General features: G+C 41.6%; 2 protein-coding genes across 6 annotated transcripts in view; one reads left to right on the forward strand and one right to left on the reverse strand.

Annotated features, from left to right (window-relative positions):
* Nucleotides 1-8,078, forward strand: part of ulk4 (unc-51 like kinase 4) — a 49,527-nt gene extending 41,449 nt beyond the window's left edge. For all 4 annotated transcript variants that reach the window (XM_055163973.1, XM_055163974.1, XM_055163975.1 and 1 more), the window contains 2 exons: nt 4,915-5,009; nt 7,957-8,078. In XM_055163973.1, coding sequence (XP_055019948.1) covers nt 4,915-5,009; nt 7,957-8,014 — 153 coding nt within the window. In that variant the 3' untranslated portion in view covers nt 8,015-8,078. The remainder of the gene's footprint in view (nt 1-4,914; nt 5,010-7,956) is intronic.
* An 804-nt stretch (nt 8,079-8,882) lies between these two features.
* ctnnb1 (catenin (cadherin-associated protein), beta 1) lies at nt 8,883-17,241 on the reverse strand. 2 transcript variants are annotated; one of them, XM_020937095.2, is made up of 17 exons: nt 17,100-17,241; nt 13,947-13,992; nt 13,415-13,639; nt 13,075-13,328; nt 12,762-13,000; nt 12,441-12,642; nt 12,220-12,364; nt 12,037-12,140; nt 11,825-11,959; nt 11,546-11,749; nt 11,308-11,466; nt 11,113-11,232; nt 10,855-11,005; nt 10,653-10,774; nt 10,502-10,562; nt 9,743-9,987; nt 8,883-9,541 (listed from the first exon to the last, which is right to left on the reverse strand). In XM_020937095.2, the coding sequence occupies exons 2-16, from the start codon at nt 13,957-13,959 to the stop codon at nt 9,779-9,781; spliced, it is 2,343 nt and encodes a 780-aa protein (XP_020792754.1). In that variant the 5' UTR covers nt 13,960-13,992; nt 17,100-17,241; the 3' UTR covers nt 8,883-9,541; nt 9,743-9,778. The 2 variants fall into 2 exon arrangements, with proteins under 2 accessions (XP_020792754.1, XP_020792753.1); XM_020937094.2 differs by having other exon boundaries at nt 13,947-13,997.
* Between the last annotated feature and the right edge of the window lie 79 nt (nt 17,242-17,320).

Raw genomic sequence — 17,320 nt, forward strand, 5'->3', positions numbered from 1 at the left:
GATTTGTAGTACAGGCCAAAAAACGGCTGACTTGTAAGAGCGTGCGCCGTGGTAAAGCAGGAGGAGATACAGTGGGGCTCCTGCTCAAGCCAACCTTAATAAATAATACCATCTCCATCTGGGAACATGGGGAAAACTGAGGCAACTGCTCCTGACACGCAGCAGCATTAGTTCTTAGGCAAGTTGGCAGCTATCACCCTGATCGACACGCAGCAATAATGAGGATGCTGTAACTACTCACTCATTCAGTTAAAAATTTAGGGGAGGTGAGCTATTACTGGAGCGGCAACAATAACTGTAAGTCCATCTGAATTGGTCTGCATTTCCTGTATCTGGCTGCTGTGTGGAATCACTGACTTATTGGTAGTAAAAGTTTGTTCATAACACCTTTAGTTGTGATTTGTTTGTGTTTTTCTTCTAGTATACAGTAAAAGCCACATTCATCTCTTTTCACTTGTTTTCTACCTTCACGAATAGGTTCTATTTACTAATTTTTATTTTTTATTTATTAATTAATTTTGATTGAGCAATGATTTAATGGCTCATTACATTGTAAGATAGAGGAGGTTGTGGTTGCTTTAGACAGTCATTGCAAGATTTGCCTGACCCGCCAGTCCCTTATTGTAAAAGTCTGTAGTTTTGATTGGCCGGGCAATTGCGAGATAGGTCCAGTGTCCCGATACAGTGTTCTGGTACAGCATGTGTAAGTGTACAAGGGCTTCTAGGGTCATTTTTTTTTAGAAATGACTTTTAAACATGCATTTCGACACTTTAATCTTATGTGGGGCTAATCAAAACTTTGTCACCAACTTGTTTTTTTTATTTATAGGTTGTAATCACACAAACACAAACCAGTTGGAACAGATAAAAAAAAAAAAAAGTAGTACTAAAGATTAGATTCTGTGCAGAATTGCTTTAAGTCTACATGGCTGAGTTTGAAAAATTGGCTGCTTTTGCTGTGGACGTTTATGAATAATTTAAAATGCGATGCTAATGTTTTGGCTTGGCTGCAGGGTCGTGCGATGGTAGTGCGCACTCGGGACGCAAGGTCAGCTGTCACCCCGAGAATATACTGCGGCTCTGACTAAAGGGCCTGCCTACGAGCGGCTCTTCCCTGTGTGAGTGAGAGAGCCAGAGAGAGAGAAACTATTACATTCGTGTACACGTTTCAAATCCTCCCTCTAATGAGTTTGTGGCACCTGAACTATACACAGGATCAGACTTCCCTTTCCTCCTTTGCACTCTGAAGGCTAGCACGCTTTAGTCCTAACCACAGCCTTGTAGCCGGTGGATGACTCATTAATGCAGCTTAGTGCCAGGAGCTAAACAAATTTACATCAATCTACCTTTCTGCTCATTTAGCTACCCCGATCATTAACTTTTCAATACGATTTAAGGCTTGATAAATATATGGTCACATTTTAATCTACTTTTGTACTAGTCTCTTTCCTCAGATTTAAAAAGACTATCAAATCACAAAGCTTTCGCATTTTATAACTTGTGTTGTGTCAAAAGACGAATGAATTTTCCAAAATCTCATTATCTATCAGCCAATCAGTGAGCAGAGAGCGGCGTGCAGCTTTGAACAAGTACATCAGACACACATTATGCACAACACACACCTCCACACTCCGACAAGAGCCTGCCCTTCAACAAAGGCTTTTTAATTATCTTTCATTGATTTCAGGCCTCGCCTAATCTCAATCAAAGATCCCACTAATGGTTTCGAAACTGCGAAGGAGGAGAAACGGAGAATAAATTAAGTCAAAAATTCTTAAATCCTTAAAGGAAATGGGATTCATAAATGCTTAAAATAATTTCCACATGTTTATTTAGTCAATGTGTAACTTAGCAACACGACTTTTAATCTGCTCTGTTTCTGCCGTTTTAATTCTTATGTGCATTTATTTCACATATTATATTGGGTGGGTTTGCAGTAATTATGCACTGATTATGTTTATAAAGAAACCTCCATGAGCTGCTAAGATATTCAGTGTTGTCGTCTTGGCTTTATCTGTATTGTTTGTTAATGACTGTAATCCTAACACACTGTCATCTACAGTCGCTGAAATACCTCAGTGAATGCCAAAGCACTTAACTCTAAATCATTTTGCAAAACATTTCTAAATGTGTTAACAGATTCAATTTTAACCCTCTGTTACATTTGACCTTTTAAACCAGTTCTCAGTTATGAACACACATTTTAAAAGAGGTGAGGTTCTCAAGAGCTACAATGAAAGATTTGACTGAAAAGGAAACCAAGATACGAATTACAGAAAGGGCTAGTGATCATCAACCTGTCGAGGGACTGAAGATGTAAATTAGCCACATTACCTATAATCTTTACATATTTACAGTTTAAATATTCATTAATATGTGTTTGTCCCTTTACAAATAAATGAAATACGAAATAAGGATGTCAAGAGGGTTCATCAATAATTGTTATTATTTAGGACATAATGTAATCCTAAGAACTAAAGATAATATTCATGGAAATTCTGGAAGCAAATTTTATGTTCTTTTGTTTGTTTATCTGAATATTTATGTCATAGTAACTGTTTTATATAATTTCATAAAGCCAGCCACATACTTGAAGAATGGTAAAGTACTCTAAAATAAAATAAATTAATCTTTTCACAATCATCACAATTTTTTTATTTTTTTTATTTGATATCATGACATCCCTACTTGGGATGGGGCAGGTAATCATAAAGACTTTGTTTACATCTATTCATGCGTTTCATCTTCTTATTATGCAACATTTTGAGAACTTTTCACCATTCAAAAGATGTAATATTTTTACATTTTAAAATGCTTTTAATAACTATGGCAACACATTTTTCATAATAAATTTTTTTGAAACCCATAGATATAGACTATGGTTCGTACAGACCTCTGCCAGAGCATCATAATATTTACTGCTTTGACCCCTTGTAGATAGAGTATACTACAGGGAGCTGAATGAATATAGTAAAGCTAAAAACTATCTTGCAATAGAGGAGAATCAATTTTTAGTGTAAAAACAAGGACTAGTGACTATAAAATGTTTTCTGTCAGTTTTATTTCAGATATCTGTTTCCCAGAGTTTGATGGAGGTGGACATGATAACATTAGCAGAATATCTTCTTCCACCTGTGCACCTCCATGTCCCCTGACACTCTCAAAACTCTTCTTGCACGCGCTGTTTGAGTAGAGGGGGGTATTTTTGTCTACTCCTCACCCCGTCTCCTAGCAACAGCCATGCCATGTCGCCGCGGAGACAGAGGTGATGATGTCACCGCAGATCAGAGACAACACGCTCACCGAATACGCAACAGGACGGGGAGAGGCGGGCAGCAAACAGCGGGCATTATTTATTAAAACATGTTCGTTACACAAGTTGGACCTTTGGCCGTGCTGAGGATCTAATATTAAACATGAATTTGTGACAACCAAGTACACGCGCAGCAGTACACTAACAGGTGTTCAAGGGCGTGTGAGAGGAGACGTGTTGAGACAAGAATACATCAAATAACAGACAAAAAGTTCAGTGAGTTTAAAGGCACAGCACTCCCACTCTAGTCCTACAATCATACAGATGTTAGAACTCATCAACAAGTTGTCAAGGGGCGATGAGTTAAGATCCAACATTAATAAAACAGATATCAAACTGAATAAATAAATTTGGTTTTGAAAAGGCTTTGATTAAAAAAAAAAAAGTGTCCTCTCAACCACTGACAAAACCATTTTTGTTGATAATATTAGACAACATCATAACAAGTATTCAAAATAAACATATTAATGGGTTTCAGAGTGATGAAAAATTTCCCCCTTTGAAATAGCAATTATTAATTCAAAACCAATTTTTATATGTATATTTTTAAGTGGTGAAAAGTCCTCAAAATGTTGCCTTTAAAACTGGAAGCTGAACCGCATGTATAGGTCGCTTTCATGTTCTAGATTTTAATGTAATAGTTTCTCAGATATATTATCTTGAGAAACTTGTTTTTTGGGAGAAATCCAAACTTATGATTCACAAATAATGTTTTTCTTATCATTATTTGTTAGCTTTGGCTCCATAAACTTGCCATATTAATCTTATGGCTTGAATTCCTTCCAACAGATAAAAATCACAGGTTGAACAATACCAATGGCCTGAGGCTATTATAACAAAATATATGTATTTTTTGTTTATTAATGCTGACTGAGAATATACTGAACTTTGTGCCAGTTTTTGTTTCATGTGGATAGACTCAGTAATTACAGAAATATTAAGCATAAAGCAGGTTAAACATCTACAGCAAATTTCACTACGTATAAGTCTGAATTGTCCTTCTGCTCTTTTTAGACTCTTGGTACTTTGCAGTGACGTCAAGCCGGGGCTTTTCTAAACCACCACTAGAGATTTATGTACAAGTTATCATGGTTACATAACAACCACTGACAAAAAGTTTTAAGATTGTTTGAAAACTCAAGAAAAAATACAAAATGGATTTAAAGAACAAATTTTCAGGGACCGGTAATCAATACAGGTGCGTTCATGGTCCTGTTCAGGAGTTTGATTTTCAACAAAAGATGGGAGTGCTAACTGAAAAAGTGTAGGCTAATGTTAGATATTTTGTGACTGTAATTTTACGTGTGAGAGACTCATCTCACCTGTTGTAGTTCTAACTAAGTCAGCTCGTTCTGGTCAGACTGTGTTAAAGATCATAGATAAAGATCAGATTAAGTCTAACCTGAGTAACAGAGCTCTTAACAGTGCTGTGCGTTCAGTTAGCATCACACCCCCAGGAAGTGTTGATGGCATCAGCTGCAAAATATCAATAGAAAGTTGTGATGCCACGTGAACCCAACCTATTTTGTGTGGCTAAAGTGGTCATGTACTGGCACCTATTCTTTCACTATCTTGTCTTTTGTGGGTCCACTCTGTTGCAGATGCAGACCACAGACACTGATAAATGTGAGTGGGTTGACAGTTCTGAAGGGGGCGAGCTGCTCACTGTTATCCAGGAAATGGCCCGCTCTGACAGGTGAGTGCTTCTCCAAACCAAAAGGACCAAATATTATGATCACGCTGCTTCCTCCTACGCTGGCCCAAAATGTCGCCAATTACTTTCAATTAAAGAATGACAGCAAGTAGTGTCAACCTTAATGAATGCACTGAATGTTAGGTAATAGGCTGGGGATTTGGTTTTCCCACCATCTTATATCATAAATTTCCATTTTGCAATAGCTAATAAAAAAGAAATATGCTAAAAATGTCTAAATATGATAAGAAATGTGTCACAAGTGCACATGTATTTGGTTAGAGAAATCTATATACTTATTTCCTTAAAGGTGCATTATGCAACTTTTCTGGTGGAGGTCCGCAACCTGCTTTTCTCTTTGGGGATATTATTGATTTACCTCTAATGTTTCACAGTATGGCATTAAACATGTCTATGCATGTATTCAATAACAGGTGTTAATGAAAAACATGCATTCTTTCAAGGAGGGTGTTCACTTCTCCACAGATCTGATGTAGTTTAATGAGGTTCATTTGGTCTTCCATTAATTTATTTTAATAGGTTATTTTTTCTGACCTGCAGTTCAGCCTGCATCTCAATGGAGATGCTAGATAGGTTTGTTGTGGGCCCACAGTAAACTGAACTGTAGCAAGTTACTACAAAGACTTGCTCTAACAGTATTTTTAAATGTGTTTAGACAATTTAAAAGTCAGGCATTTCAAACAATTGATATAAAACTGTTAATGTGAAGAAGCTTTTTGAGGCCATGCTTTCAAAAAGCTTATACTAGTATTAGTAAACCAACACTATCACGGTGAGAATGGTAAAGTAGTCGGTTGTATCTTTCAGACAGGTTCGGGTCACAGCAAACCTCTTCTTTTCAAAGTTTTTGTCCGTGAGAGCCAACTTTGTATTTGTCACGTCTGATATTTTTTGTGTGAAGAGCCCCGTGAACACCTGTATCTCTGCATCTCTCTCTCTCTTTGCTTTTGTGTGTACGAGCCAAGGGTTTTGTTGCCTTAGCGACCATGCTTCTCTTTGATCTTGTGATGTACGAGACTGGCGACCTGTCACCCATTCTCACGCACACAAACATGGAGAATAGTCTGAAAGTCTCCTCTCAATCGCACAGCCCTGTCAGATCGATAATAAAGGTGTATTGTTGTCCAGCTACATAGACCTCTCCAACTCTCACCCGCTTTTTGTTATCCTTTGCACCCTCTTCCTCCCCCAAGAGTGATTTTTTTTTCCTTTCTATTTGCCTGTTCCTCCTCACTGGCTCTCCGGCCCTCTCCTCTCTGCTCTGCACTCAGATGTGGCCTTTGAAGTGGCACACTCCATAGTGGTGCAGCCACGGTGGAAAAAGGGTGGAAGAAGGGAGGAGGTAGAAGCAGAGGTTTTAGGAGATGAGAGGGGGAGGGTTTTTAATTGAGAGGATGAAGCATGATGTCATTCAGTGTTTGCCATGACAACCTGAGGAATGCCTTTTTCAAAAGTAAGGCGTGGACAGAAGGGGTGGGGCTTAACTCACCCCTGTACAAAAACGGAGAGGCCCAGAGCGTATCGGCAGTCAAAAACACAACAGACGCAGCTGAGCGAAAAATACATTCCCATTTGGAAAACACAGAGAAGGCAACTAGTGGAAATCTAACAACTGGTGCAGTGGCGAACACATCTCGCCTCTCAGCAAGGTCCCAGGTTCAATTCTTTGGAAGCATGAGGCCTTTCAGTCCCAAGTTGAAAGAAATGAAGTGAGATGCAAGGAAGGGCATCTGACAGAAAAAAAAATGCATGTGTCATCTATAAACACTCCTTTTTTTACAATGTAAATATACTGTTAGAGGCATTAAATAGATCATGTTGTAACTGGGGTTAAAGGGAGACGAGTAAATACCAGTAGATTTTTTCAGATCAGTTTCTTCTTCTATTATCCTTCTTTTCTTTTCATCTTCCAGCTGTGTGAAATTATATTATCAAATCAGCATTTTAAACCATGGGTTGCATCAACACTGAGTGAAATTTACTTGTTCTATTTTTTTAATAGCTTTAAGCTGCTCGGGCTCTAACTGAGCTGGACCACTTTATGTGAATGCATCTCAAGTTCACATTTTGGATATAACACACAATGGAGGCAATACCATTATATGACTTGAACATCATTTCAACAGCACAGTTATATACATTACAGTTAATGAGTAAAATACTTCTGTAATAAATAAATAAGATTTTCCATTGTCTTCTGGTTGAAACAGTGATGGAGGTGATGGATTTAATGACTTGCCAAACTTTGTGGGGAAACTTTTTTAACAGATTCAAATTATGTTTTCTAAATTCACACAAACTCTCAAGGATTTCCAAAGCCTGTGGGAAAAGTGTTAATTAGGTTAATTATGTGGATTTTAATTAACTAAGGCAGTGGGAGGGTTTCCGCTGGTCTGGCTCAGAGGCTGCCCCACAGACACCTGCAGCCACAAACCCAAGGAGAGAGGCATGAATAAAGCAGGCAGAAATGTACATCTACCAATGTGGAGATTAAAGGACTCCCAGCCTTTAGTACATAGAAAGTACTTTTAAAATCAATGTCAACAAATCAGAGTAGTAATAATAAGGAATCTAAACAATAAATAATAAAATGAAACAAAAAAATATATTGTTCTTTTTACAGTGTCACTAATTAACTAATGACACATTATTCTAGGTAAATTCTGGACATTTGCCTTCATATGAGGATATTTATTTCAACTTAGGTTGAAATTTTGTACCACCCTTCCTATACACAACCTGCCTCAAAAATACATTGCCAATATCAGTGTATCGAGCTATCCCTCTGAAAAACAATCCTTTTTGAATCTCATCAAAGCTGCAGTTGAACTCTTATTTCTGTAAATGGACTGTTTAGATAGTGAGAATATATGTTTTATAAGACTTTATCCTGTGGCTCTCTACAATGAATAATGTTGCTTTCTTTCAGGTGCCATGCGGAGGTAGTGTCCCTGGCTGCTGAAATCCTCAATCAGATTACCGGATGAAAAACTTTTTAGCACAGTTGAATTTAATTTTTTTTTTTTAGCAAGTTTAATCTTATTTATATTTTTTGTTCTTGAGTGATGATACTTTTTCAGTAAATGTCTTTGAGCTTTTTCTAAAAATAAAATGTTTCAAGGTTTTAAGAAATATGATGGGCTCTTGTCATTGGTTTCTTGTTTGATTTTGTGTGGGTATATATTTAGCTAAAATCAACATTAAAATGGTCTCAAAAGATGTCACCTTGTGAATGTAAATAGCTGGTCATGTATAAAACCCTCATGAATTAAGAAGTTGTGGAATTACAGTAAACTGTTGTCTCTGGAATAATCTGATCTTTAGCAGGTTTACAGTTGGACTCCTCTGCCATGCAGTGAAAAGTAAAAATTGGCCATGTCAAACTGGCAATAGACAATGGTTTTACTGCATTAATTCAAGAGTTAGATGGAGTGGAGCAGATTGGACTGGTTTGATTAGCAGATCTGGACATTAGGAGGGACATACAGTGAGACTAGTCCTGTAAAACCCACCACAGCTGTTCTCCCAAAACACAGCACCAGCAGCTCCATCTCCTGGTTTTAATTTAATATGTAAATCAGAGTAAAGCCACAGCAAACAGCTGGCACACACCAGTCAGAACAAACTCATTTAGGGTCTTATAACCTGATACAGGAAACTGCATCGTCGACAGACCTGGTGGGGCTTTATCAATAGTGGGAAATTACATTTGCACATAACCTGGAATAATTGTCTAAACAAAGAATCTAACCTCAGCCTGAGCCTTCAGCCATAACTGTCAAACTGACTCAAGTGTGATGTAGCACTTATTCACCATGTCCTGTGTTTGGGTTAAATGAGACAGAGGCACTGGTGTGAAATGACAGTCCATTTTATTGTTTAACACAGCAGGCTACAGCAACCAGCTCCTCCCAAACCCTCCCACAGTAACAGCACTGTCGGCCACACCCCTTTGGAACAGCAGAGACACATTAGTGTCCACCTTAAAGCAAGAAAATAGCTTCATATTTGGACCATGATTTCCAATTCATGTTTTTTTATACAAAAGCTACACAATGTTACACTTCATCAGAATACAATTCAAATGATTAACTTGTGTTGGACACCATTCAAAATGCGTTCAGATTTACTTGGATGGAGCATAAAAATGACAGACATGGACTGCAAAAACAAAATGACAAGCAGAAACAGATCAAAAGGAAAAGCAAGCTAAAAACATGTACCTTACAGAAAATTGGATAAAGAGTAAAACCAATGGTAAAAAAACAAACAAACTGAAGTACATAAAAGGATAATGTAAAATCAAAACAAATGTTGAACTTGTCGTCTCCTCAGAATCAGAGTCAGCCCATACTCAGGCTGAGAGCAGAACCGCACTTTTAATACTTTTGTCCCAATGGAGTTTCCATAGACAGGAAACAGCCGTTATGAGTCGTCTTCAGGCACTTTCTGAAACCCCGCCTCCTCCTCATGGGCAAATCACGATGCAGGTTCATCCAGATCACATGATACAGCTGCAAAAGAACAAAGGCGTTGGAACTATGCTGGCAACAGGCCGCACAAGTGGATCAAAGTACCACAAACATCACAAAATCCACAACACACACTTTGTAATTAGAAGCAGTCTCAACATGCAGACGCCATCAAGTCTTAAATCCAATGACTGCCCATTTTAGACATTTAGTACAACGATGAGCAGGCTGCATGATTCTTACCTAGTAGAAAGTGTAGTGTAATGTTGCTCTTGGTATTTACAGGTCTGTATCGAACCAGGCCAGTTGGTTGGAATCACCGGGAGGGAGGCCTTCAATCAGTTCTTGGGCATGTCCCAGGTCAGGAAGGCCCTCAACGGGAGGGTAGTCCTGGCCAGGGTGGTGTCCCAAGTCATGGTCCATCATAGGCTCCAAGCCCATAGTGTCCCCGCCGTAACCCCCCGCATGGAAAGCACGGTAGCTTGGGTCTGGTGTGGGGAGGAGTGAGGAGGCAGGGGAAGCAGAGCAGCGGTTAGAGCATGTTAAAAACCCAAGCGTCACACAGTAGTACGATCACTTATCACCACAGCAACACGCCACACCTCTGGAGCATGTTTCAATTGACAAGTTAATCTCAACAGCAAACCAACTTATGTGCAGACTTCGTGACCAGGCAACTACTATGAGCCAATTACACTGACATGAGCTGAGGAAGAGGAGCTGTACACATCCAAATGGAGTAGCTGTGTCCAAGATGGTCAAGTTAACTAGAGGCAGCTGCAGTGATCTACACTGACAGACTGGATTAAGACATCACAACTGTCTCAGGTTACTGTTTAAATCTAGCTCCTACAGTGACAGTGACTATGAGAGGGCTCCACATACAGAAACAATGGGACAGCTTGATGAGGGCAGCAGACTTGTTTATCTGATCCGTCTGCCCTCAGCTGCTCATGTGTTTCTCTTGGGAGCCTTGAAGCGAGAGGTGAAGAGGTGATTTACCTTCAGGTCTGTAGCCCAGAGGCTCTCCCTGAGCACCAATGTCCAAGCCCAGGTCTCCGGTCTGCAGAGCACAGCACATAGGCGTTAGAGAGCATAATTCTTGTGTCGGCAATAATAAAGCTTTAATAAGTGTTGATGCAAAGAATCACACCTCGTTCCAGGCCATTGGCTCCGTCCTGAAAAGAGAACTTGTGAGTTCTACTGAAAGACGTTTCTTGTAGTCCTGGGGTTTGTCTTCAGACATACGGAACAAGACAGCAGCTGCATATGTGGCTGTGGAGAGATGAATCACTCAAGTTAATCTCTTGGCCTCTAAAATACATTGAGAAGCTTTAGTTTATGTTGGTACGCACCGACTCCCTCATTGCGGCTGTGCAGCAGCTCTGTCAGTGGGGCAGTGGCTCCCTCGGCTTCAATGGCCTCAGCCGCCTCTTTGTCCTGTGCCAGCTCGCACAGCACCCCAGCAGCCACACGCTGGATGTTCTCAATGGGAGAGTACAAGAGCTACACACACAATAGCATGTTAATACTGAAAATGATTGACCAAGAGACAGCTTTACAGTCTATATTTAGTAGCATAGAATAATAAAATGAGGTTGTTATTATGTTACCTGGACAAAGAGAGGGATGGTGTTGAGGCCTCTGATAACTATTCTGTTGTGAACGTCTCTGGCCAGGATGTGAAGAGCCCCTGTGCAGCCTTCCACAATCTCCTCCATACGAACCCCCTCCTGCATAAAAACGAGGTATTAAACACCCTCTAATAGTGACCCCTCAGGCTCTTGAACCTTAGGTTCAGGCCTCACCACAAACTGCTGCTGTGTGCCCCCCATGCTGGTGCGCCTCTGCGTGTCCTGGTGAGCTCGCACCAGCAGCTGCACCAGTCTTGGGATAGCGCCCTGTTCCCTCAGAGGGGCATGATTAGCAGGACACAGGGCCAGATTACGAATCAATCCAACTGTAGCCTGTGCAAGAAAAAGACAAGTTAAACATCCTATTCACAGTAAAACTCTTCATGTTCCAGAGTGGGATTATAATGTGCACCTTAATGAGAGGCCAGTGTGATGGAGGGTGCAGTAGTTTAACCACTACAGGCAGACCATAGTGCAGTCTCACAGCGTTCTGGGCCATCTCTGCCTCCTGGTGTCGTGACGTCAGGTGACGCAGTGCACAAATGGCTGGCTCTGTGATGTCCTCCCTGTCACCAGCCCGAAGCACTGTGCGAACCAACGCTTCAATTCCTCCCACCTGCAGAGGACAGGGGAAATGTGACTTTATAGAAACAACCCCTTTCAAATAAATAAAAAAGGAAAAAGGTTGTACCTGGCAGACCATCATCTTGTTTTTGTAGTTGTTGCAGGTCAGATTGGACAAAATACCAGCAGCACAGGTGACTACGTTGATGTCGTCACTTCCGAGTAGCTGGACTAGAGTCCCGAGGAGACCTTCCATTCCCTCCTGTGAACAGGCACAAGTCACGTTAATGTCCAATTAAAAGAAAAAATATTAACACTGGGGTCAAACAAAACACTCACTTGTTTTGTGGCAGCGTCGGACAAGTTCCTAAGAGTCCAGAGACAGTTCTGGACCAGTCTCTGGCTGGGGTCTGTCAGGTGCAGACCCAGAGCCTGCATGCCTCCTGTACACAAAAACAGCATTCAAATCTATTAGCACATGTCTAAATAACTATACAAATTCATTTAAAAAAAAGTCATTACCAGCTTCTACAATGGCCGGTTTGTTACTGGAGCACACCGACAGCACTTTGAGCACTCTGCTAGTGGTCCAGAGCAGCTTCTCATAGGTGTAAGTCCTCATGATGTTCACCAGTGCCTGGGGGCCGCCACTGGCCAGGATTATCAACTACAACACACAGCAACAAGTGTAAGACATGACATTTCCACAGCCTGCTATAACTGTCCACCACTAAATAAGTTACCTTGCTTTCCTGGTTTCCATACGCCAGAATCTGCAGACAGTCTGTGGTAATGGCCAAGAACTTGACATTTGTTTTGTTGAGCAGGGCCACCATTTTCTGGAGCCCTCCGGCTAGTCGAACAGCCATCTTGGCTCCCTCTTGGTGCAGGAGGAGGTTGTGAAGGGTAGTAATGGCATAGAACAGGACAGAATCCACTGGGGAGCTACAGTAAACACAGACAGTTTTAGTACAATAGTGACCCAGAACTGAATAAAGCTTGTTATATGCACCACATGCAATTTTAACCATGTCTCATGCAGCCGTCTCTCTGCTGTTACTTACCCCAGCATCTTAACTAGCGCTGGAATTCCTCCAGATTTGAAGATTGCCAGCAGCCCCTCTCTGTGGTGGGACAGGTTGTGGAGGGTTCCTGCAGTGCAGCGAGCAGTCTCCACATCATTTGTGTTCTGCATGGTCCTGACAATGGCAGAGACCATCTGAGGGGAGCGCATGATGGCATGTCGCGAAGCCTCTTTCTTTGAAAGCTGGTGGACCATTACTGCTGCCTTGTTTACAACCACCTAAGACAGACAACACAAAAACTCAAATCTGGATCAAAGATACAAAGATTCGACAGTGTACTGAGAGCACCCACCTGGTCCTCATCATTCAGCAGTTTGGTGAGCTCTGGGATGGCCCTGGTGGCCAGCTCTGCATCATCCTGGTAGTTGATCAGGTTAACCACGGCGTGCTTTAACATCTGTGAGGGCTCTGCCAGCCTCTGCACATTGGTAGGGTTGGCTGTGTCATATTGTGTGGAGGGGATCTGCATGCCCTCCTCCAGAGTCTCTGGGAACATGGCCGCACGCACCCTCTGGGCCCGTGTCATGGCATACTGACCATCAATGTCTGAAGGAGTAAAGCCAGTCAAAATGTCTCCTTTAACAGCACCTACAAAATCTACTAAATTGGAATCTTTGGCAAAGGGTTCATACCTTGAACTTGTTCCTGGGAGAAATTCTGGTTGAAGCCCTGCTCCCATTCATACATGACCTGGTTGTCCACATCCTCCTCATCTGGGTTTCCCTTCCCACTCAGAGAGGGCGCTGTGGTGGTGGCTCCTGAGTGGATGCCTGAGTCCAGGTATGACTGCTGCTGCCAGTGACTGACTGCAGCTTTACGGTCCGGCTCCATGGCCATGTCCAGCTCCATCAGATCAGCTGCACAGACAGTCATTTATAATACAAACACATACAACATGTGTTCACATTAAGGTCACTGCCAAACTGCGGCTGTGCTAATCTAAAGCAATCATTTCAAATTGTCATTGACAATGAGCCATTGGGGATTTTGTTCAACACAGCCAAACTGGTCTCAGTAGAAAAAGAATGTCATTTGGAGAGACTAGACTGAAACCTAATTTTACTTTTAAAAATTCACAAATTTAAAAAGTTAAATGAAATTGTAATTGCCAATTGTGCTCAAATAGAAAAATGTAGAAACTTTCATGTTAAGGTCTGAACTCACCCTGGGAAGCCATGATGCGCTCTCAAACCACGGCCTGCACAGCTTCCTGATCTGCAAGAAATAAAACACTTAGTCCAATTTACTCAGTAAATATTTATAAAGTTAAAATGCATTTATAATCATGGCCTCCCTCAAGTTTGCACCTTTGAGTACAGCCAAGTGCCACTGGTGACTGCGGCACAAAGAACTACAAACTTTGAAATGTTGGAAACTTGTGTGTGTTTTTTTTTTAAACTCCAGTTTAGCAGAGGCTCGTACAAAGGCTCCATTAGGCAGCCATTTAGGTGCGGACGGACAGAGGAAGTGTAGCGCAGGGTGGAGGAGCAGGGAGGAGGGCACACATTCCTGCTATGGCTTTGAACTCTGCAGGAGAAGTAAACAGTTGCAATGGCAGCAGAGAGCAGGTCTGCACGGGAAATTATTCACAACGTTTAAATAAGGCCAATGCAACCCAAAGAAAATGTTTTGACAGTAATGCACAAAAACAAGAAATGTGGCAGGCCTTCATGGAAAAAGGATAAACAGATAAGACCCAATAGGTCAAAGTCTCTTGACAAACTATTTCAAAGGGCTGATTATTGCAGGATAAGCCAACTTTAAAAAGTAAACCAAATCCTGTTCAATTACAGCAGGCCAGTTTTGACATGTTCTGAAGAGTTCAAGTGCAACTGGCTGATGTTGCTTTAAGCCCTTTCACAACAAGTTTGATATGTTCTTAAAATTAATCTGAATAGCTTAGACAAGTACAATTTGCCCAATACTACCACAAACATGAAAAAGGCATAAAAACCTAACAAAAAATAGAACTAGATTTGTACTGGGCCAATGTAAAGTTCCTGTACCAACCCTTGCATACAAATTGCCTAGACCTTCAGGTACCCAAGCATTGAAGCTTAATAGCACAGCACACATACAGGGGACCACTAGTCTCTCAGCAGTCTGACAGAAGCAGTGTCATTAAAACACACTCTTGAGTCAGGCCCAGAGACTGCTGGTTCTAACCACAAGCACAGACTCAAATTTACCGTTCACACGCTATGCTGGGGCTCTGCAGTCTACCCTTGTATAACCCACTCCTAATGGAAGCCAGATGCCCCTTCAGACGTTAAAACACACCATCAAAGCCCTCACAAAAGACTGCTGCAGTGGAAAGTTACTTCTCTACATCTGGATACTATAATAAAAGCAGTGAGAGTTTACATAGATTAGTAAACAAATACATTAATACAACTTTGTGTAAGATTTTGATGCTCAAAATTGGCAACCAAAACAAGCTGAAGTGAGCTTTTGTAGTGTCCATGCAAATAGTCATCCAACCTCAACTTGCCAAATTTCAGTGTGTACAAAGCTATACTACTGAAACCTGTGCCAGGATCCAATAATCTGCTGTAAAGAACCAAGCCAAATCTCCCTTTTGCTTCTACCAGCCTTCCTAGTACAGCACATCCATAACTGAGCCCAACAGGCTCTTATTATCGGCAGGAGCAGAGGCAATAGCTGCGCCCAGCTCCAGTGTTGGCAGTGTAATGTGCAGGGTCAGCAGCCCCACTGCTGCCAACAACACAATGAGCCGAGAGCCTGCAGCCGCTGCGTCCGAACTGCAACACTGACGCCTGCAAGATGCTCACGGCAAAATGCAATCACACAACCACCACATTTATGCCGAAGAGCAGTAATCATCAAAACTTGAGTACTGCGCTGGATGGACCGGCCATGGACCGAGCTTGTCTATGAGACTTTTTAAGGTAGAAAATAGCATAAAGTCAAAGATTATAATCTGGTTTAGCAGAATTGTTAGTGCACAGAGATCATTGCGAAACAACGGAAAAGCATACGATTTTATCCGTGATTCCGTGGGCTACCTCAGACCACTACCGGTGTCGGCGGAGCCTACACCCACACTTCCGTCTCTAAACACCTGAAGAAATTTGTGCTGAAAACGGCAGATTTTCCAGTTTTATTTGCAGAATATAAAGATCAAAAGCTGAGCGACGCACACAAAAATACGCTTAGATAATTTGTGTATTGTTCTAATGGCAGATTCAAGTTACTCTACCACATCAACACTTGGCTGTACACACTCCTAGTGGTGGTCAACGACGTAGGAAAGCCGACCAGTTTTGTGGATAGTCATTTTATAAAGTCCGTTCCAATGGCGCCAATGAATCCTCAGCCCTTAGTAATGCCACATATACCACAAATCTAAAACGTGAAGCTGGAGTACAAAGTGAGCCAAATAATAGCCCCGTCTGGCCCCCTCCCACAGCTGCTGGCTGCCCGGACTTTCTTCAACAACACTGAGTCAAATTTCAATCCAGGCTCCTCCTCGTCTTCCTCCAAAACCTCCACAGCTCCGAGGAATTTGTCGGGCTTTGTTTGAAAGGCAAAATGCCCACGCGAGTCTCAAGAAAACATTAATGTGCAACAAAAGGATCGTGTTTAACAAATTCATCTAAATAATTAGATTCCATTTAGTGGCGAGGTTAGGTTAACCAACTTAACTAATGTATTTCATTAAAGTTCCGACACAACTTTCGACGAAGGGTTACGTGAAGCTAACTAGCTAACAACAGTGAATTTACATTGGACACTAAGCAAAACTAGATTCCATAAACTAAGTTATCGTGACTTTAAAACTGAGTAATGCTTTGCAGGAAAAGTTTCAGCAAAACGGCACAAGGTGAAACTACCGTCGAGCAAACATGAGTCACAATAGAGGAATGTGGCCAGGAGCAAAAGTGGCCTAATAGTTGTCGAGTTAGTACACCAACATGGGTTTAACAATCGTATGCTCACTCAAGAACCATGGCGGCCAGGTTAAAAAACTATCTTAGATTTCCAAATGAAAAAAAAAAATCTGACCGCAATAAAACAGCAAAAATTTTAGACTACACACAAAATGAACACACACATACTATGCCGTAACGAAACATTAATGAAAACAGATGTTAAAGAAGCACGTTTCCATTGGGTGGTGTCGGGCAAATCCAAAAATAAAGCCGAGGGAAGCAGCTGGATAAGCCGCCGCAACAGCAGCAGCAGCAGCAGCAGCATCCCCGGTCGAGCCGCACACAACAGCGGTCTCCATTCCCGTACGAGTCCCGTAAAGAGGGACAAAATAATAAAGCCCAAACTCGGAATGGCGATGCCTACCCTTGTCAATTCAGCAAGTCCGTTCAATTGAGTCCTGAAAAGTAAAACACCCCAAAATAGAAGAAACAGGAGGTAAAATAGTGGAGAACGGCAGCGGGAGTCCGGTGCACCCCCTCCGCAGCGCCGGTCTGAGATCGTCTGAAGAAGCTGAGACTGGAAAATGTAAGATGGCGGCGCTTTTATATAGACCGCAGCACGCCTCCCGTGGCTGCATATCCTGC

This window comes from Boleophthalmus pectinirostris, unplaced genomic scaffold (genome assembly GCF_026225935.1).
Source record: "Boleophthalmus pectinirostris isolate CB_2022bp ecotype Guang Dong unplaced genomic scaffold, ASM2622593v1 HiC_scaffold_6, whole genome shotgun sequence".
In the NCBI taxonomy this organism is placed as follows: Eukaryota; Metazoa; Chordata; class Actinopteri; order Gobiiformes; family Gobiidae; genus Boleophthalmus; species Boleophthalmus pectinirostris.